Raw genomic sequence first — 21,846 nt, 5'->3', positions numbered from 1 at the left:
ATCCACTTATAGCTATTGTACAAAAAGGATCTTGTTACGTGGCACAGGAAAAAGTAGAATGTTATTGGTTCACTCTATCCTTCATGACTTGGGTGTTGATGTTCCTACTCCTATGCAACAGTCTTGTGACGATCTAGTTGCTATCTTTATTACTAACAATCATGTTTTCCATGAGCTTACCAAACATATTGAGGTTGACTGTCAATTTATTCGAGATTTATTAATGTGGAAACAAATTGTCACTCCCTATATTGGTTCAGATGATCAATTAGGTGATATTTTCACAAAGTTGTTAGGTTGTATCTCTTCTCAGCAATAGTTTTTCAAGCTAAGCATATTTTATCTGCATGCTCCAGCATTATGGGAGTGTTAGCATTACTCTTTTTTTATTTATTGATATTATTATTACTATATTCAATTAGTATTTTATGAGAGTATTTTTATAATCTTGTTAGATTGCTCAAAAATAAATGTGCCGAGGATCTGATTGACTGAGCCCTAAACCTTTTCTGTAATCTCTCACTCTCCCTCCATTCTCCTTCCTACTTTCTACTCTCTTAAGAGTAATCCTTCACATATTTAAACAAACAACACTTTAATATGCAAATTTCTATACTTTTCCGATTACTCTGTAACAAAAAATAATAATAATAAAGATTGCAAATGGAAAGAAGCATATGCTTTGCCATAATTGTCAAAGTTCTGAGAAAATAAAACAAGTGCAAACAACAATTAAAAGCATCAACATTTATACATCCATGTTAATTAGTTTTAAAAATATTACCTCAAAAGCAGGAGCACCAGAGCAGAAAGAAAGGGCCTTCTTGCACCATTGAAGTGTAGAGCATGCATCTTGAAGTTCCGGAATCTCACGGAAGTCAAAACCAAGAGATAAACCACTTTTCATGGTGGATTCCACTTTAGAAACCATACATTCCACTTTGGAAATAACACAGTTGCGTATTCCATCACCAATATTACACATATTAAATATGCGTCCAACATCTTGCAGTAGAGAACATGCGTCACACACCCACTCCTCACACTTCTTCAAAAATGTTTCTAGCACCCTTCTTTCGTCCAAAGATATCTTCAGAAGCTTTGACTGAGAAACCAACTCCTGCAAAATATAGAGCATCTCATCATATATATGGTTCAATTTTTGGCAAAAATGCCATATGCAGGAGAGAGCAAGAACCTTCAACACCTCAAATTCTAGCAAAGAGCTTGAGGCAGGAGCTTCAGACAAAGCAGAAGTTAAAAAGGGCTTTGACTTCTTTAACCAGGACTTGGCTATTAACACTGCATCTTTGACATCATTAAGAGAAGGTAGAACCACAAATATGTCTTCCGAAGCCCTAAAAAAATTTATAGTCAACTATTGTAGCCAGCAAGAAAAACCAACCATAAAGTACGAATGAACTGGAAAAGCACATTCAATACCTTATGACATCCTCAAAGTCGCACAATGCAGCCTCATGTGCAAGAATATCTTTTGCTCTTTCTTCCCAATGCATGGCAACAGCAAGTATTCCAGGCATATCAACAAATAATTTCTCTATCTCAATCTCAAGCCTGAAACCCAAAAAAAAAAAAAGAGCAAAATTGGAACAGGAAACTTTGATGCAAATATAAAGCAAAAACCTTTGGAACTGTTAGTTTGAGAGGGGTCACAGGTATCAAGGCAAGAAGCATACACAGAAGCCTCCATCGTCAGTTGCTGAATGAAGTCCATAGACATTTTCATATGTCGTGCCTGTTATCAACAAACCCAAGTAGTGTAGAATATTCATTTAGTAATCATGAAATTTGAAACCATTAAGTTCATGAACAAAAGAGAGGGAGAAGAAGACCCTGAAGACAAGGGTTTATGAGATCAAATCATATAATAATATTCAATCTGCCAGACGCTGCCACAACATCGAATTACCTTAAGAGCTTTTTTCCTGCAACAGGCCTTCTTCAACTCAACACCAACTAGAGGCAATTCATCAACTGTTCAAAAAACAAACATACTACTATAGTAATAAACAATAAACAAAATGATAACTATAATAACTATTTCCAACAATAATGATACAGAAAACTTGCATATGCCAATGAATGAACCTTGAATTCTTAAAGATGCTCCATCCTTGAGAATGCAATTTAACTCATCAACCACATTGTGCTGATCCTCGCGTTCACTAATGTTCACCAGGACTTCATTGAAGCGGGAGATCCATAAAACAGCATCACTATGGTATTGCCTCAGAAGCTTCAACTCTGGTATGTCAACAGTACAACTATTCAATTCTTGAAGAAGCACTTCGAGATTCTGCATACATTTAAAAAAAAGAAAAGAAAAAAAGGTATCCCCTTAAACTCTGGTGAACACTTCAAACCACAAGAGTGAGAGAACAAACAAACAAAAAACCTAAGAACTAACCTTTAGACTAATAGGACCTTTCAAAATCTCACCACACTGAGCACGACATAATTCAGCTTGCCTTAATAGGTCTAGAAGCATGTCTGTCTCTGGGAGTTCAACTTGAAGCTCAGAAATCTGTTCGACATTACATTTAATATCATAATATTAGGCTATAAAAAATTAGAAACCGCAGACATTGACAAAAACCAGATATAGCAATTTCAAAATATATAGAAAACCAAATCACCTGTTGCTTTAACTTGTAGAGGATATCAACCTCAATTGCAGTAGGATGTTTCTCCGAGATGCATTTTCTTACGTTTTCTATCCAGACCTAATTGTTCTCGGTAGAAAAAACCAGAATAGAAAGAAAATAAATGGTTGAAAATATTAAACATAGGAACAATGAAATCCATATTTAGCATATCATGGCTTCGGCGGCAAGAAAGTTCTCTTTAAAAGCACACTTACTTTCGATTTTATTTGGCAAAATAGAATTCAAGTGAAAGAAGGAAATCCTTTTAACATAATAGAAATCATGTTTCTAGTTTATACTTTCTTGAGGAAAAGCACTCAGAAACAGAATTGCTTAAATTAAATTAAACAACAACAAGCCTTAATCCCAAATTTTTGGGGACAGCTATGGATCCTCAACAAATTAACTAGAGTCAACCACATGTATTCTTTTCCTCCATTCTATTCTATCATAGGCCATTTTTTTTTATAGGTAATAAAACTTTTATTCAAAAATATTGAGCATCATGTTCGCGATGGTGAACATTCTGATCAGGAAAAAATACAGCAAGTTCAAGAACTTAATCTAATAGAGTGTAAGAAATCAAAAATAGAAATACAATTCGTAAAACCCCAAACACACACCCACTGAAACAAAGTACTGAAGAGAAGAGCTTTTAAAAGATCTTAGGTTCTCTTCTTGTCTTCAAAAGCCATATTCTTTAATAATCACTTAATTAATAAATCATTTTTTATTACTTCTACTAATGTTATTTTGGGTCTTCCGTCTTCCTCTACCTTTTTGATTCCCTCAACTTGGATCAACTCTCTCTTATTGGTGTATTAATCTCTCCTTTGAACATGACCACCCCATCTCAAACGATTCTCTCTCATCTCTTCATCAATAGGGGCTACCCCTATCTTTAAGGGGATTTCCTCATTTTGGATCCTATCTTTCCATGTATTTCCACTTATCGATCTTATCGTTCTCATTTCAACTACAGTCATTTTATGAATATGTTTTTTCTTAACAGCCCAACATATGTTGCTTCTCATTAAAACTACACTCTTTTTTTAATTGAATTTATTTATTTAAATAAATAAATAACCGACCCAATTGTTATTAATATTATTTGAAAAAATCCAGGTCAACCCAAACCCGATTGACCTGACTTGTAATTCAATTGGCCCGGCCCATTTTTTCTAACTCCTTTTTTCTAACCCAAACCTGATTGACCCGACCCATTTGCCAAGGTCAGATCCTACAAATACCATATAAGTAACAAATATTAAAATTCTCAATAAATGCGAAACACAACAAAATATGAAAATTGAAACTACTATACTCATATTACCACCCCAGCTCAAGCGATATGCAGGCAACCATATGAACATTATTTCACAATATTAACCCGCAAAAATAATTACTAAATTATTTGAAACGAAAAGGAAGACAAGCACCCCAAAAAAATTATCAGACTAAATCAGCAAATGTCAACCGGATATACCTTTACTGAAGAAATTTTCAGTGATAACTTCTCAATCTCTTTTACATAAATTGGTAAGTCACAAGTTTGGGAGTACAAGAATTCCAAAACAGAAATCTGCGGTCAGAAAAATTAGTCAAGATGAATGGAGAAAAAGGAAACACCACCCAATGTAATTGAATTAGTGCTACACACTGCCAGAAGACATTATATTTTCTCAAAGAAAATGTTACTAAATTATATACCTTTGTGCATGTTGATAGAGCATTATCAATTTTCTGAATCAACAGTCTTGCCCCTTCTGCATACTCCTGAGTGTCATAAAATAAACAGTGATAAGAGGTCAATTTGAAGACATAGGGCAACCACACAGTGGAAACAACAATCACTCACTAAACCATAATAACCTTCAACTTGAGATGCTCAGGCTCATTGCAGGGCAAAGGATTGAAACTCAGCAACTCTTCAACATATTCAAAGTGAATTTTATCCAGATCAACACCGCAATGACGTGACCGGTTTTCAATTTTAGATACACAATCTCTTATCCCTTCTGCCCATTTCTGAGCTTTAATCAACTTCTTTACTGTGTCTCGCACCTGTGTCCAAAGTGAAATTTTTTGCTTCATAAATTATTGTTGCAAAATCCAATTTTAGGGGCAACACATGAATGGAAAAGGATGGAGGCTCCAAACTCACCAAATCCATTTCAGAACCAGCCCAAAGGAGCTGTTCAGCTTCCTTCAACGCGGCAACACAGGATTCACTTGAAAATGGACTCTGAAAAATCTTAGCTGAACGCAAAAGCCATTGTGCTGCAAGCTGATCAAGGGTAACATGGCCACCATTCACCTACATGCAACAAGGTCCCAGAGAACAATAGTCACATATTACTTAATCCTCATATACTTAAAGACACTACATTATAACCAAATAACACTAAATTCACTAAAGTATACAATTGGTCCACAAATCATCATAAACTCAACAACAAAATATGGTATCTCTCAAACACACCCCACTTGCACAAGAAGACAAATATATCCAGAATAATTTCTATAAAATAGAGTTATTTACTGGGAAATTTTTGTATTGAGATTTGTTATACAACAGAAGTTTTTTAGGTAAGAAATGACCAAGCCAAAGAAAGAGCAAGGCTGAGGAGAGGTGTGGGGATCATAAAACTTAGGCCCCATTTAGTTGGGTTTTCCGCAGTTTCTTCAGGAGCACTTCAGCTTTTAAACTTCCTGTAGCTCATTTCTAAACCAAACTGTGCTTCCTTTTTCTTTCTTTTTAACCATATGATGTTTAGCTTTTCAAAAAAACTGTGAAGTAGCTTTGCCTTTCTCATTTTGCTTTTGAGCATCCAAAATTATTCACATTCTAAAATGCTACAACCCTGCCGAACTGGCCCTTCTCTCTCTGAGGTCTATTCCGCCTTTTAGGAGAGATGCAGAATCAGCTTTGTGGGCTGGAATCCTTCATATTCTTTTCAGCCCAATTAAAAAAGGGACATGAGAGAATATTCTAAAAAAAGAAGCTCAGCGCAAGAAAGTAGCATAGCTACATTAAATAGGCAAGTTATTTTCACTGCATCTCTTTTTCATTTCATATTGAGCTAATCACTATACATTGATTATATTACTACTTAAAGTTTTTTTTTTTTTTGATAGGTAATAAAATCTTTATTGATAAGAATAGTACAATGAGTTTACGATAGTAAACTCACTGCAAAAAAAAAATGGAAATATTACTACCTAGAGTGCAGGTGCTCTACCCTTCTGTTACTCAATACTAATGTATTTTTATGTTTGGGCTGAAGGATAATGAACATCCAGCAACAATACCTCCAAGGCAACTCCAAAAACTGAAAATTTCCAAATTATCTTTCTAAATAAATCACAACACTTCATAGAGGAAATTTATTGTAATAATCAAAGGAAAATTTAAAGAAGACTGATCCAACATATTTCCTATCAATGATCAAGGGCCAAAAGCATAGTCAGCAAAAAGAACTCAAGAGGCACATATTTATAAACATTGTATAACTAAGATAACCTAAGGAGAGGCATATTTACAATTATTTGATAGTTAATAGAATATCAAAACCAAACCTTTTTTTTCAAAGCCTTTGGTTCAATGGAACAAGATATTTGCCTCCGTATATTTCTACTTTGTGTCGTCTCTTCACAACTATATTTATCCATTGTAAGCACCAAGTCATACAATTCAGCAAGTGTATGACGATAAAGAAGACGCAGTTTACTGGATTTGCATTCACAAAGGCGTTCCCAATGCTGCATGAGATGCAGAAACAATCAGAAAACAATCAGTATAGACAATATAATTCTAATGCAACAACCGTCAGGTGTTTAGAACCACAGAAATTTGACCATGCCGATAAAAATTTCTAAGCATCTTCCTAGGTTGCATGGGTACTGGTACGGGTATGGAGATACAACATTTCTTGAAAAGCTAGGGTATGACATGACGGGATACGGCAATTAATTAATTAATTAATATTTATTTTTAGGTATATTTTATATATTTTTGGACATAATTTTATTTATTTTAGGTTTTAAAACTAAGTATTAATAAATAAAACATTTGAAAACATATCAAAATTAATTTAAAGGCAAAACTAAAATTAATTATTAAACATAAACGCTTCTTACTAAAAAAAATAATACATTTAAAACTATATATAAGGCTTTTTTTAAAGGAAAAGGTTATATATAAAAACATAATAAAAAAGGGCTGGTTCCATGCTTTAATTTAAAAGAAAGTGAGCCCATTTTATTTCCATGGATATGATTTAATGCAAGTAAGGGAAAGAGATTTTCTCTTTCGAATAAACGTGGGCTTAAACTTTAAAGTTCAAAGTGCATAATATAAGACTTACAATTAAATTCTCACATAAATGGGCTGGATTAGCCTTGTTTATTATTGAATGTAGGCCTATTAACTACCAAGTAATGACCAAATTATTTTATAGTTTAAGTCATTCCTAATCTAAAGACCAAATTATTTTACTATCCATGTGTTAGGAGCATTACATGTTGCTGATGATGGCATGAGGAATGAGGGTGCTTGGGCAGCATTGGGCCAATCACTTGGCTTCATGTTTTCTCAACACACTCATGGCTCCTCATGCCTGACTAGTAATGCTCCTAAGGGCTCTTTGAGGAGGACCTAACCAATCTCCCTACTCGAGTTGGATCGATGAACGATGATGAGGGGCAGCATGTGGAGGCACCTTACTCCACATGATGCCCCAAGGCCATGGCAGAGTAGGGCCATGGTGGGCAGAGATGGATTTTGATGATGGGCAGCAGCAGGTGGTGTTGACCATATGTGGTAGTGCATGGCATTGGTGGCTTAGTTGTTGGTTCCTTATGTGTGGGCTTGGTGGTTGGAATGCAAGGCAGGGCTAGGCTGTGTAATGATTAAATGTTGTGTGCAACGCATTGGGCTAGTGGGGGTTGACTGAATGCATGGACAAATGCTAGTGGGCTGATGGCAATTACTTTGTGTGCTGCATGTGGGCATGCTGCGTGGGCTGTAGTGCTGATGGGAGGCCTTGAGCATGGGCCAAGCCTCCCCAAAACGTGTGAGAACATGTTGTGTGGGCTACTGGAAGATGGGCAAAGGCCCCATGGTCTGCTGAGACTTGGGTTGTGCATGTGCAGTGGCAGTTACCAAGCAGTTCCTAGCTATTCTGATGATCATACCTGCTGTATAAGGGCTGAAACCGTGGAGAGAAAGCCAAGACAGCATCAGTTGAAGGTGTTCTAAGTCAGAACACAAGTGACAGATTGTCCAAGACCCAGGCTGTTACTAGGTAGTAACTGCCATAGCAGTTAATTCTGTGTATTTAACCCTCAGGATGTTGGGGGTGTCAACGGTAGAGTGTATTTTGGCCTTAAGAAAATTCTGTGTAATTCTCTAGGCTTGTAAAAGGTTTCCTTTGTACTTGAGATTAAGTAATAAAGGTTGGAGGTGGGTTCCCTGTAAATATTATGTGTGCTGTGTGTTTAAACGTCCCTATAGAATCTATTCCAAGTATTATTGCAGTGTGTGTATGGTGTTGGCTGAGACTAAGTCGGGGACTTAAGGCCATCACAGACAGAAAATTTGAGTGAAGAATTAACCCTGTGACACCGTGGAACCTAGCCATCTTCATTAATTCATTAAGTCCATGGAAATAATTAGAAAACCAACTATAAACCCACTCACCCCCCACCCCACCCAAAAAAAAAAAAGCCACAGCGTACAAGGAGCGTACAGTGTTTCTTTGTTAGATTAAATAAAGTCACAGGAATTTTTAGTAGATGTAACACTAATATAGGACAAACAAGAATTTAGTTTTTTTTTTTTTTAAATTGTTAAATTGCATATGCACCCAATGGGTCTTGAACTCACAACCTCAACCTCTATCTAGAACTTATAAAAGGGAGGAGGTTCCAGTTGAGCTAGTATTCATTGGCAACAAAAGTACACAAGTTCAAAAAACTAAGGCTTATACTTTCAATTGAGACAACAGTGCATCTAAAGTTATAAAGTCATCTAAAATTACAATTGGCATCTGAAGTTATAAAATTAGGAATTATGAACTTCACATACCTGCAGACATACAAAGGCAGATGGCCTACACCGGCAAGCAACTGCAGAGAGATAAAGATACTGCTTGCAAATAATGCATGTTGGATCCTACAAAGTCCGCCAGGAGATGTTCACCACCATCAATATTATCTTGAAATAACTAATTTCATAAAATGAAAACCAATAAGCATGTGGATGGTAATACCTCCTCAGTACCCACATATTCAGGACATTTCCGAGGGGACATGGGAGATGATTTTATAATGCCATTTTTCCAAAGTCGCTCTCTACAACTTTTCTCATTAGTATATATTCTAAGCAATTCTTCCTTCAGATAAGATGATACTCGCCTATTGCAGTCACTCTGCTAAAAGCAAAAGAAAAATCAAGCAGAAGAAATAGACAAGTCAATGGAATAACTCCCAAGATTTAAATTAACAAGCAAAGAGTAATAGTAGTATTAAGTAACAAAAGATTAACAGTCTTATAACGGGAAAAAAATGACAATGGATATATTTAACTTCAGAGGCAAATGTTGAACAGAGTAGGTGCAAGTTATCTGACATTTTAAATAAAAAGATAAGTTAGGTCAAAACTGATAACCTTGGCTGCAACACAAAGAAGCTCCTCATGAGACAACACAGCAGCTTTGTGATACTCCCGATACCGATCTGCTCCAAATCCACCATGAGGCAGCCAGTCAGCAGGAGCAAAATTGACGGCCTCGGCACAATTTAAACCTGAAAGAAACAAGAAGCCGAATTGTTGTGTGCCACTTATGGTTCATTACAAATTTACACAGCACTAAAATCTTCAACTGATCACCACTGGCTAGTAAACCTAAAGTGGCATGGCCTACCAAGATTGAAACCTCCATGGTATGATCTTGGGAAGGTGATGACAAAATTACCAGGCTCCTGGCAGATAGCAAGCATAAAGAGAATATCAATAGCCACCAAAAGCAAAGTATCATCTAAAGAATATCAATGAGATGCTATTGAAACAGTACATGTAGATACAATGGTTTAGACATGCAACCTACACCCACATGTCCAATTGTACCCATGCCCATTTCTGTACAATTTAATCCTATTAGAATAATGGTTAAATGAGTATAATCACCAATTCCTATCAGCTTAATCTTTTGGGGAAAAATAATAGTTAATCATGGTATCTAAATAGGTGGTCACGATACCAATTCCACATGTTGGAACCCACTTATTGAGGGAAAGTCTGAAGCACACAAATAAGAGGGAATGTTAAAATAGGGTTAAATGATTATGTTGACCATTTTCTTTAAATTAAGTTTTTGAGACAAGTGGTAGTTTATCAAATACAAACAGAACAAGGACCCTAAAGTCCTAAAGTCTTTTTTTATTCTAAGTTCAAAAACCTAATCCTGCTTCATCCTTTCTCCCAAAAGTAGAAACTCAAGTATAACACTTAAATTTCATCAAACCACTCAATTAATTTACCTGTTCATTAACAACAAAAACAGGAAATGAAAGGAGAAAAGGGAGAAGAGCGAGAGAGAACTTTCAGGTCAAACCTGTAGAATGCTATAGACAGGAACTCCATTTTCTTGCAAGACAGATGGATTCAACATGGTGACAAGCTGGAAGAGCAGATCTGGTTGTGCATCAAAAAGATCGGGAAGAGTCTTCTGCATGACCTACAGAAAAGTGAAAATGTGATGGTGACAAGCCTTTTCTTTTGATAAGAAGAAACTAATTTATCAACACACATTGTTCGTCAGAATTGACCAGCACAATTGAGAAATTGCTAGATTATCATTAAAATGAAAGTTAACATACTTCCACAGGCACTGCGGCATGTATCCCACAAAAAATGTAAAAAGAAAAGCTTAAAAATCATTAAAAAGAGCACATAAATAAAGGATACAAGTACAACTACAACTAGGCTTAATTAGTAGAAGCTGATAAATAACAGAATTACTCATTAAAACATGTGAAATTCCAAAAAAAAAAAAATGGCAATGAATAGTAGACAAAAAAAGATACCGTAAAACGAGCTAGAAAGAGCGAAAAAGATTATTTGGGAGAAGAGAGTGGGGGGGAGCCTCGGACCCCAAAAAATGTCAAACACTCTTCTAAAGAACTCTGAGTATTACCTCTTCAAAAGCACTGGCTTGATTACCAGGGACACTGTACCAACATTTTGGCTCTCCCCTGAGACAACATAGAAGCGAGCATCAATTTAAAACAGAGCAAAAGAGGTAAAAGTCACTGCAGACCACAAGAACTTAATATATATATATACACACACACGCACACACAGAAAAGAATAATCCAATCACTAGCACTTCAACATCCATTCAATGATTCATCTTTCAGAAAAATGTGCTAGGGAATAAAAAAATTAAATAAAAATAAAAAGCTCTAAGCCTCTATTACACCAACAGTACCACCATCTTAAGACTGGCTGCCTCTTCCCAACCTTCTTTTGAAACCCAAAAGAGGTAGATTTGAACTATACAATACACCTAAATAGAGGTAACAAGCTCTAACTCAAATGGAACCTCCTCCCTTATAAGAGGAACGTGATGTCATGGGTTCAAGATCCACGGATACATTTGTTACTATCAGTATAAAACTGTAAATAAAAAGTACATCTTAGTGGAATAAAATGCATCTCTATTCTCTTGGTGTTTGGGGATGTCGCTTTTAAGAAAGATTTTTTTGTGAGAACTATTGGGTCTGGATGTGAAGGAAGGTTCTCATGGGCAGACTCAGGAGAAGCAAGTTCATAGTGATGAGGTCAAGGAGGAAATCGAACATATAGCACCTCTTGAGGAAATCACTTGGCGTCAAAAGTCAATGGTCTTATGGTTGAAGGAGGAGAATAGAAACACAATTCTTTCATAGATTGGCTGACTCACCCAAATAAAACAACCATGTGAGATGTCTAGAGAGACGGTATGTATTATGAGGAAGAATTGGTAGTTCATAATTCGGCGATGCAATTTTATCAAACTATACACAATGAAACAACAAAATTGGAAACCCACTGTGGATGGGTTAGATTTGCAAGCATAGCTGAGATTGATAAGTAATTGCTTGAGAAAGTATTTGCAAGAGAGGAGGTAATCCAAGTGTTAAGAAAAGATGGAGGGCAACAAATCCTCAGGCCCAGACGTGTTTACTATGACATTTTTTCAACAGTGTTGAAGGGTGGTCAAAGTGGATGTAATGACATTCTTTGCAAACTTTCATAGGCACTATGAGTTTGACAAATCCCTAAATGCTTCTTTTCTAGCATTAATCCCCAGAAAGAAAAATGCCACTAATGTTAGGGATTTCAGGCCATCAGCCTTGTGTGGTGTATATAAGCCACTAGCAAAGGTGTTGGCCAACAGAATGCGAAATTGCGAACCATGTTTGATAAGCTCAAAGGAAATTAAAATCCATTGCGATGTTGCATATGTTTTGTGGTGTAGTTTTTAAGATGTTGGGGACTCATTAGGTGTTGCCATTGATGGTAGTAGATCTTTTGTTTGGGGGAGAAATTGGTTTGGGAAGCGCTCTTCAGATTTTTGGAATCTCACTTCATTATGTTTGATGTGGATAGTGTGGAAGGAATGTAATAGCCACACTTTTGAGGATAATGAGAAATCTCTTGAGCAACAAAAATCCTTGTAGCTTTGAACCTTGTTTGATTGGTCCCACACATGGGGTTTTACTCATTGTACTCCTATTGTTGAGTTTCAAGACTCATTTCGATTTTCTGTATGGTTCTTTGTAATTTTTTAAGATACTTTGTGTTCATCACCATGAGCATGAAGTAATCTTCTCTATTAATAAATATTATTGCTTATCCCCAAAAAAAAAAAAAAAAATCATCTATACAGCCAAACTAAGTTCAAATTGAAATGTGAGTTTTTTTCTTTACTTTTCTTTTTTTTTCTTTTTTGCAAGTCTCCTTTCTATTCCTTCAGTGACAACTCAATTCAACCAAGCCTTACTCCCAACTGATTGGAAGCCTCAATCCCAATTAATTGGGATCGGCTACTTAATCTTTAAGATAAAAGAACATGAAGAAAAAAAAAAAGAACAAACCTGAAAGTTAAAAGAAACAGACTCTAATTCTAATCAATCTTCAGTCTTTAATCTGATTATTCTGTTTTAATTTGGAGGACCCTTTTTTTGGATAAAGTTTAATTTGGAGGGCTCTTCTATGATGCAATTGTAAAATACTTCAAGTCTTGAGCAGCCACTTTATACAAAATTGCTGATAGTTAAAATCATATCCAAACCACCCCTCCCAGTAAACCCCCCCTCCCCCCCAAGTGTGAGCAGCATTGGGCACAGAGTCACTGATCCTTTTCAGTGTTTGATTTGGACTAAGTTGGTTTCTGTTCTGATAAGCCAACTAATCAAAAACTAAAGCATGTAAAAATAAAACTAGCTAATACTATGGATACTTATTTAATCATTTTAGACTTCTGTTCTGATCATCCTTTTAGAACTCTAATTCTTGTTAACATTTCATGTTGCTCTATGCAGTAGAATTTTTTTTTTTTTTCACCTCAAAGCTAGTAACAGCAATTTTTCTTTTTCTTTTTCTTTTTTTGATAAGTAATTTCTAGGAGTTATCCTATCATGCATTCAAGCAGATCCTTCCATTGTATAAAACAGAAATACTAGTTCTCAAATAGAAAATTCAACAAATAAATGCAAAGAAAATTAATTAATTTTAGTTGCATAATCATGAAAAATATGGTGCATAAGGCAAAATTAGATACATACCAGTGTAGATAATTCATTGAGTAAAAACAGTGATCTTCAAAATGCCAGCAAAAAGCCGAGAATAGCATCCCAATATACAGCCAGGGCACCATAACACCAGTAATGTTTTGATGAAGAGCTTGAAGCATTGACCCTTTCAACTTAGGCAATTTATTAAGATTCCAAGGACTATCACAGTATTCATCCCAAGCTTTAGCTTCAACTGCTTCTGGTCTCTGGTCATTTGCACGTGGAAAACCACTGCCATATATAGATGTATCCAAGTCACTACCGTACATAACTTCAACCTCACCAACCGATCCCTCCACAATTTCCCAGAACTTTTTCTCAATTTGAACCCGTGAAGGAGATCCTGACCCAAACCATCTCTTCTTGGCACGTTCGGCCGCACGCCTAAAAGATTCCAATGAGTACCGTTTACCAGGCACAAAACCAAAGCAATCCTTGTCAGAATTCAAGCACTCTAAGCAATACCAATTCCCAGGTGGGACCTGCTTTAAAGGCGGAGAAAGACAATAAATATGCCACCCCTTATTGCACCTATCACACAGAAGCATCACTTCCCCATGCAATCCACTTCTGCACTGTTCACATATCTGATCACGCTCTTCCTCCACCTCTACCTTACAAACCTTAACTTTATCCCCACTATTATTCTTTCGCCTCCTTTTCGAGCCCGAAAATTCAGCCTCATGTTCACTCTTCCCCTCCTTATGCAATCTCCTCTTACAACCACTACCTGCCTTTCGATTCAACCGATTATAATATTTCTCATAATCATACAAATGCTCTCGATACAACTGACACAACACATGCTTTGCACACTCCGAAATCTTCCTCGCCGACTTCACGAACCGCGAGACCTCCCCCCACTTCTTCTCCTTGACAACCTTATCATAACCACCATACCGCTTCACGGCGTTAAACAATTTACACAAATCCAACTCCTCCCCCTCGAAAACCACCTTCTTCCTCAACTTCTTCCCACAATGATCATCCAAAAACCTACCATACTCCAACTCAAAAGTCTCCGAATCACACGCGGCGGGCCGCGCCTGTAACTGATGAATGGCTTGTGTTTTAGTGGGAAAAGTAAAGGAACCCTCATCCAATGCAAATGGGGGCTTCCAATTCTTTGGTGGAACTATCCTACAAATCCCATAAGGCTCAGCCTCCGGCCTAATCTTACATATATACTCCAAAGGGTCTCTAAATTCATCCTCAGTTGGATAATACACAGGCCCAGATGGTATATTCAATGACCCAGATGGCGAAACACTAAGATTTTGCCCTGACACACCCTTCTCAACAGCCCTAGGTCTACCTTTCCCCATTTTATCATACAACTCCACCACACGTACATACAGAAAAAACAACCTATACACACACCATTAACACATTCAAATTACACATAAATAAATACAATACACACCTATAAAAAAACAAACAGTATTGAAGTACATATGTAAAACCAAATAGAGCAGTTTCTAGGGTTTTGCAGAGAGTACCTTGTTCCAAGAGTCTGCGAGATAGACAAGTGTGGCTCTGAGTTCTCTCTCTCTCTCTCTCTCTCTGAAAGTACGGGAAGTGAGTTTCGTGGGGATTTGGTTGAAAATGAACGTGGAGGGTTATAAAGTGGTGGGCAAATTCTGGGGATTTAGATATTTGGCCTCAATTGTGGATAAATTTACGAGAAGTGGGCAATTCACTTTTGGCTTTATTTATAGTTGTCTATTTATCCCAAAAAAAACCCATTTTAGAAAAAATACAAAGCATAAAACAAAAACTTTCTATCCCAAAGATATTTGCTGCCTTTCCCACTTTCAACATAGGCTCCACAAATCTCTATTGATTTTTATAGTATTCGTCACATTATTTTATTTTTAGTGTCCAAACTCAAAAGTTACATGTCAATAGATAGTTCAAAATGTATACTTTAACCTTTGAAAGGAACTAACAATTTAATAATTATTAATAAAATCTAATATGTTAGTTCAAGATTTTTTTTTTTTTTTTTTTTGAGGGAATAGTTCAAGAAAATTTGGGAGTTTAGGATTGTCAAATTTGAATAAGAGAAATTTTGTAACTTGTCCATCGTTTTTTTTTTAAAGAGAAAATATAGAATTTGTATTTGTATTTTTTTTTTTTTTAGACAGGATAGAATTTGTATTAATTGTACAAAAATAAAAAATAAAGATATATTAAATTTTAAGTTATCATTTAGATAATATTTTTTTATAAACATTTAGATAATATTTGATTTCACTTGATAAGATGTTTATGTTAGTTTTTTTGTATATATATACATTAAAGGATCCTTACAACATACTTTGTCAATTAAGCTAATGAGAACTCACCTAAAAATATATATAATTAAAATTAATTTCTTCTGTTTTTAGTGTGACATTTTGATACATCATATGTACTATAAATTAAAATATGAATATTCCATATCATAAAATAATTTTACTTTTTTCAATTGAGTCCTCTCAATTTTAAATTTATTCAATTCAGGTCTTTTCAGCCATATTCCAAAACTTTTGGAGTTAGTTAAAGATTTCAACAAATTAGTTAGGGTCAGTTATCCAATTTCATTAAAAAAATTGCCAGGAAAAAAAATTTCTCTAACATTAAAATAATCTATAAAATAAATATAATTTTTTATGTGAGAAATTTTCTTCAATTTTTTTATTAGTTAATTGAAATTATTTGAATTGGACCAAACAGCCTGAATTGAATAAATTTAAATTTTAGATTATTAAATTGAAAGAAAGTAAAATTAAAATATTAAAATGAAATTCAATCAAATTTAAAAAGTATAAAGGTTTCAAAAAAATTTTAAAAAAATATATAATTTACATTTTAACAAAATTTTAATTAACAAAATTATCTATAAAAAAAATAAAAATAAAAATCTATCAATCATTCTATTGCTCTTTTTCGGTGTGACTTTTCTATGGGCCATCTCATTCGTCTTTATGGTCTTTGTTATCTCGTATGTCTCTTCCTTCTTACAATAAATTATACAACACTATGTTGGATTACGATTATTTGTTCATCAATTTACTAAAAAAAATTTATTTATTTAAAATTGTTAATTTAGTAATTAATTTTTATTTAAAAAATTTATAATATAATAATTTTAAATAAATATGAGTCTTTTAGTATAACGATGGAGTATGTTACATGTCCACAGAAGCTTATAATTTATCCTCCTGTGTGTGTCGGGGCATGGTGATGTGTTAAAATGAAAGGCTGTGATTGTGTGGGTCTTTTACACGTGCAGTGACAGCGGGTGAGGTAAATGCAAGTTGTTGGGGTACACGTGTCGGAGACCCATCAAAGCCCAGATATTCACATAAGAGGATCTCAATGACGGCCAGGATGGTTTGTTAAGATCTTGCTTCGCAAGTTATGGACTTTTGTTTGATAGTTTGACTTCTGGTTTCTTCATTTTTGTACATTACTCATAGTTTCAAATTTTCCACTTTTTATTTATTTATTTATTTATTTCCCTTTTTTTTTGGGGGTCATTCATAAAGTCTCAAATGGGAAGACTCTTTGGTAGTCCATTATTTTAAGGGCCTCCTCCAACTATGGTATTAATAAGTCCATTTAATGATTCCATGTTTTTGTTTCATTTGGATTCTAGGTCTACCAAGGCTATATTTGGATCACGTTTGTGTCCGTGCATTTGCGTTTTTGGCCTTTTTTTTTTTTTTTTTTTTAGTCCAACGCCTCTTGCACTGTTCACATGAACAGTATAAATAGACAAATGAACAGTAACCAAAACTTGAACAGTAACTTTTTTATTGTTTTCAGTTTTCAACAAAATAAGCGGTATTCAAACGCACACCAATTTGTACTAATGGGTTTCTTTTTTTTTTTTTTTAAATAAGAAGTACTGCAACTTTATTAAGATAATTTGTACTAATGGTTGATTTAAAAAATAACGATCCTTATTAACGTTGCCAATGAGACTGGAAATGGTGTGTTTTTCAATATGAATGGTATTAGAACTTAGACAAAAGTTAAAAAAAAAAATTAACATTACAATTATTTGACCGAAGTTTTGCAATAATCTAACAATACAGTGTAACAGTAGGTTCCAGTTAGCTCAACTGGTAAAGTCTCTGATAGTTAAATAAGAAATCTGGGGTTCAATCCCCACCTACACCGTAAACTGATTGGTGTCTTGGTTTAATGATAAAAAGTTATCATTAGGAGCAGACGCCATGGATTATAACTCTTTAAAAAAAAAAATACAATGTAACGTAATATTGAGCAAACCAAAAGGCATATGAATGTACACAATTATGTACATTATTTGAAAAATGTGTACCTTTTTTTTAATATATATACAAGATAGAATCATACTTTAGTCTAATCTAATTATATGTGTGTGTGAAGTTCTCTCCTGGAGACTTAAACCCCGATTTTTGCCCTCCACACCCCACAAACACTTATACTTATGGAGTAACTATCACACTAAGGATATGCAGTGGTGAAAAATGAAAAAAAGAAAAAGAAAAAGAAAGTGTAAGTTAAATGTATATAATTGTGTACATTTTTTGAAAACTGTATATATTGAATACATTGAATTGAGTAAAATATTTGAAAAATGTGCACGTTAATATAATGTAACGTAATATCATTAGGAGCAGACGCCATAGATTGAAACTCTTTAAAAAAAAAATACAATGTAACGTAATATTGAGCAAACCAAAAGGCATATGAATGTACACAATTATGTACATTATTTGAAAAATGTGTACCTTTTTTTTTTATATATATACAAGATAGAATTATACTTTAGCCTAATCTAAGAATATGTGTGTGTGAAGTTCTCTCCTGGAGACTTAAATCCCGATTTTTTCCCTCCACATCCTACAAACACTTATACTTATGGAGTGACTATCACACCAAGGGTATGCAGTGGTGAAAAATGAAAAAAAAGAAAAAGAAAAAGAAAGTGTAAGTTAAATGTATATAATTGTGTACATTTTTTGAAAACTGTATATATTGAATACATTGAATTGAGTAAAATATTTGAAAAATGTGCACATTAATATGCACATTCTTTGAAAAAATGTGTATTTTAAATGTACAAAATTGTGTACATTATTTGAAAATTTGAGTCCTCTACATAATTAAGTATATTTTTTGAAAAACGTGCATGTTATATATACATAATCGCGAACATTATTTGAATCTCTATGTATATTGAATATACAAAATTGGGTACATTATTTAAAAATGTGTGCATTAAATGTACAAAAATATATACATTGTTTTAAAAAAAATGCATACGTTAAATGTACACAATTATATACATTATTTGAAAAGTGTGTATGTTAAATAAACAAATTTGTGTACATTATTTGAAATATTATGTATGTTGAATATACATTGTGTACATTCTTTAAGAAATTTAAAATATGTACATTGGATGATTGGCCGGAAGAACTCAGTTGTTGGGTTTAGATCATCTTATATGCAATTTTTACCAAATATTGACATGTTTTTATGTTTGCCCAAATTTGGATGTCTTGCACCGATGTATTGCTCAACGGGACATAAGCTTCATAGGGAAGAAATATGTATGGATGGAGTTAACAGAAGAACAATATAATCTAAAAGCATAAACGAAAGTTGTCCAAATATATATTTTAAAAATTTTTAAGAAAGGTTCCTTGTGCCAAAAAAAAAAAAGTCAAGCAAGCCAAAGCAGCAGTAGATTTTCTTTAATGGTTGGGTTTTTTTTTTTTTTTTTTTTTGGATAATTTGACGGTGGACGAGGGAAGGCATTAGCCAAAGGCTTAAAGAGTTAATAATATTGTTGAAACAATACTAAATTAAATTTCCTTTTACGATATATTTTGATAGATATATAGTAGATAAGGGAATCATATACAATTATGGCTCACAGTTTCCCCTTATAGCCTAGACCTAACAGATAGAATATTATTATGAATCTATGATAATGCTCAAGTAGAAAAGCCACTTTGGTCGCCCTCGTCTAGTCTTTTTTTAGAAAAAAAATAAAATGAAGTTTATTCTCGAGTCCATTGATATTTATCCATCGCTTTTGTAATTCCATTATTATTATTATTTAAATGATAAGTGTTGTTAAAAAAAAAGATAAAATGTACTTGAACAGCTTGATAGTTGATACAGTGGGTGTTAATGCCTCTTTATGTCATCAAGTTCCATCTTACTGTCTTCTAAAGAAAAAGAAAAAGGAAGTTTCCATCAATATTTCAGCCAACCCCTTTTGCAATTGGGCGAGCTTTTGCCTTTAGCACATTATATAGTCCGATTGGGCATATGCTTTTGTAAATTGTAATATCGGGGGCAAGGACGGAGCGGCCCACTTCTTTTGTTTTTCATTAAATATAAGTGTTTTTGCCTTTAGAGGGGGAAAAAATAAAGGATTTGCAAGTAATTTGAATGTCTCATGCCACTTTTAGAATGTTGAATATTTATAATGAATGACCTTTGATCCGTTGTGTACAGAAAGTAATGTGATTCTATTTGAATCGAATGTACCGTTCTTTTAACGTTGAATTATGGCATGGTGCCCATCTTTCTCTTACTTTGGTTGTCTTCTTTTTTACAATTATTTGAGCTGCTGGATCGCTACACAGCCAGTGTGGTAAGTGATTACATACACTTGATCCATTTCGTTATTTTTTGTTTTGAATTAAAAAAAAAAGGATATTTGCTATGAATTCATTGACTCCATACCACTTGACAATAAATATAATACTACATGTATCATCTAGACCTTAATCCGTGTCTTCTTTATCGGCCTATAATATAAGCATTGACTTTATTTAAAGGTATTTTCGTAAAGCATTTAAGGGAATGGAAAATTACCAACTTAATTACCACAATGAAGCATAGAAAAAAGTCCAGCTTAATAAAGCACACTATTAAATGGAGTTGAGGACAATAATTCTTGAGCTTAGCGTGTGTTTGGCTAAGAATGAAAAATCAAAATTATTTTACTATTTAGCTTTTTTTTACTACTATTTATGGGCTCAATTGCATTTTTTTGCACTATTTATGGGCCCTACTATACTATTTCAACTAACTTTTACTTTTATCTGCAGTACTTTTAATAATAATTTTTCAATTTTAACAAAATAAGTGGTATCTAAACACACCCAAATTTCACCAACCAAACAGAAAGAATAAATTACAGTTTCAACAAGAAAACCGTGTTGACATGGCAACAATCAACATCACCGATTTAAAGCAACTAGTGCCTTGTGGCCAGGAAAATAAAGATGGGCAGAAAGTCTAATAAATAACATTTTATTTCACTTCAGCCCACCTAAGATTGATGCATAGTTGGGTCGAAATTAAATTGTCAACCTAGGACACTTTACAAACTGAGATTTAAGGAAAAAAAAAATACTAAAATTTAATAGTATTTACTCTTGATACATAGTATAAATGAGACTCAATAAATTTAGTTTTAAGGTAGATCATTTATGGATTCCATGATTCTCCCTTGTGGGTTTTAAATATAGGATCCATTATCCAACCTTATGTGAGAGCAATGGTCCAAATAGATAATATGTAGGGTTTTTATTATGTGTAACAATTGCATATATCATTTTTTTTTCACATCTTATCTTCATATAAAAGGAATATTGTATACATCGATTACATAAAACAATAAATTACAATACACTGGATTCTTGCAATTCACTCATGAATTTTAATGCTTAGTAACTGATAAAATTAATGTGTAAACGTGATTCTTTGTAATTGAAAAGCATTAGAAACAAAGAAAATCTTTTAATTGATTTTTCTTACAAAACTATCAAGTAATAAATGTTGGGTATACTTTTAATCACACAAATTATTTAAATAGTCATATAATTTATTTAAATAATACAATGAATAACATGATTAAGGTAAATATGAACCATGTAATATATCAGTACGTAACAAGTCAAAGAAAATTATAAATCACATGTAAAGATCAAATATATATTGATAGGAATGAACAAGATATTTTAAATCCTGTATGTTCGGATTTTGTTAATGAACTTTATTTAAAATTTCTAGAGGTGAAATACAGTTAACAATTTTGAGATTTAGATTAATGCCAGTTAAGTCCTAAACTTCTCAAAATTAAGCTAAATTGGTCCCTTAACAGTTACTCATCTCCTCATTTTCATAATAATTACATATCAAATTGGTCAGTTTTGGAAAGTTTTGAACTTAACTAAAATTAACCCAAACCTCAAGATATTAACTGTATTTTACTCTAAAAACTTTGGCATTATAGTTTTACAGAAGTGGATAGTTGGATATTTGAGAATGGTATGGA

At 33.8% G+C, this 21,846-nt stretch overlaps 1 protein-coding gene across 3 annotated transcripts in view; it reads right to left on the bottom strand.

Annotated features, from left to right (window-relative positions):
- Positions 1–15,188, bottom strand: part of LOC115971867 (lysine-specific demethylase 5B) — a 30,597-nt gene extending 15,409 nt beyond the window's left edge. The window contains exons 1-21 of one of the 3 annotated variants that reach the window (XM_031091949.1): positions 15,008–15,188; positions 13,500–14,876; positions 10,865–10,922; positions 10,283–10,405; positions 9,593–9,650; positions 9,337–9,473; positions 8,939–9,100; positions 8,755–8,841; positions 6,246–6,428; positions 4,831–4,983; positions 4,539–4,730; positions 4,377–4,442; positions 4,153–4,248; positions 2,658–2,744; positions 2,429–2,545; positions 2,110–2,317; positions 1,931–1,995; positions 1,698–1,756; positions 1,444–1,575; positions 1,199–1,358; positions 785–1,120 (exon numbers count right to left, since the gene is read on the bottom strand). In XM_031091949.1, coding sequence (XP_030947809.1) covers positions 785–1,120; positions 1,199–1,358; positions 1,444–1,575; positions 1,698–1,756; positions 1,931–1,995; positions 2,110–2,317; positions 2,429–2,545; positions 2,658–2,744; positions 4,153–4,248; positions 4,377–4,442; positions 4,539–4,730; positions 4,831–4,983; positions 6,246–6,428; positions 8,755–8,841; positions 8,939–9,100; positions 9,337–9,473; positions 9,593–9,650; positions 10,283–10,405; positions 10,865–10,922; positions 13,500–14,833 — 3,813 coding nt within the window. In that variant the 5' untranslated portion in view covers positions 14,834–14,876; positions 15,008–15,188. The remainder of the gene's footprint in view (positions 1–784; positions 1,121–1,198; positions 1,359–1,443; positions 1,576–1,697; positions 1,757–1,930; positions 1,996–2,109; positions 2,318–2,428; positions 2,546–2,657; positions 2,745–4,152; positions 4,249–4,376; positions 4,443–4,538; positions 4,731–4,830; positions 4,984–6,245; positions 6,429–8,754; positions 8,842–8,938; positions 9,101–9,336; positions 9,474–9,592; positions 9,651–10,282; positions 10,406–10,864; positions 10,923–13,499; positions 14,877–15,007) is intronic. The other 2 variants (XM_031091951.1, XM_031091950.1) reach the window with 2 other exon arrangements.
- Positions 15,189–21,846: the final 6,658 nt, after the last annotated feature.

This window comes from Quercus lobata, chromosome 12, assembly GCF_001633185.2.
Source record: "Quercus lobata isolate SW786 chromosome 12, ValleyOak3.0 Primary Assembly, whole genome shotgun sequence".
NCBI lineage: Eukaryota > Viridiplantae > Streptophyta > Magnoliopsida > Fagales > Fagaceae > Quercus > Quercus lobata.
Note: the sequence above shows the minus strand (reverse complement) of the source record. Positions and strands in the feature narration are given on the sequence as shown.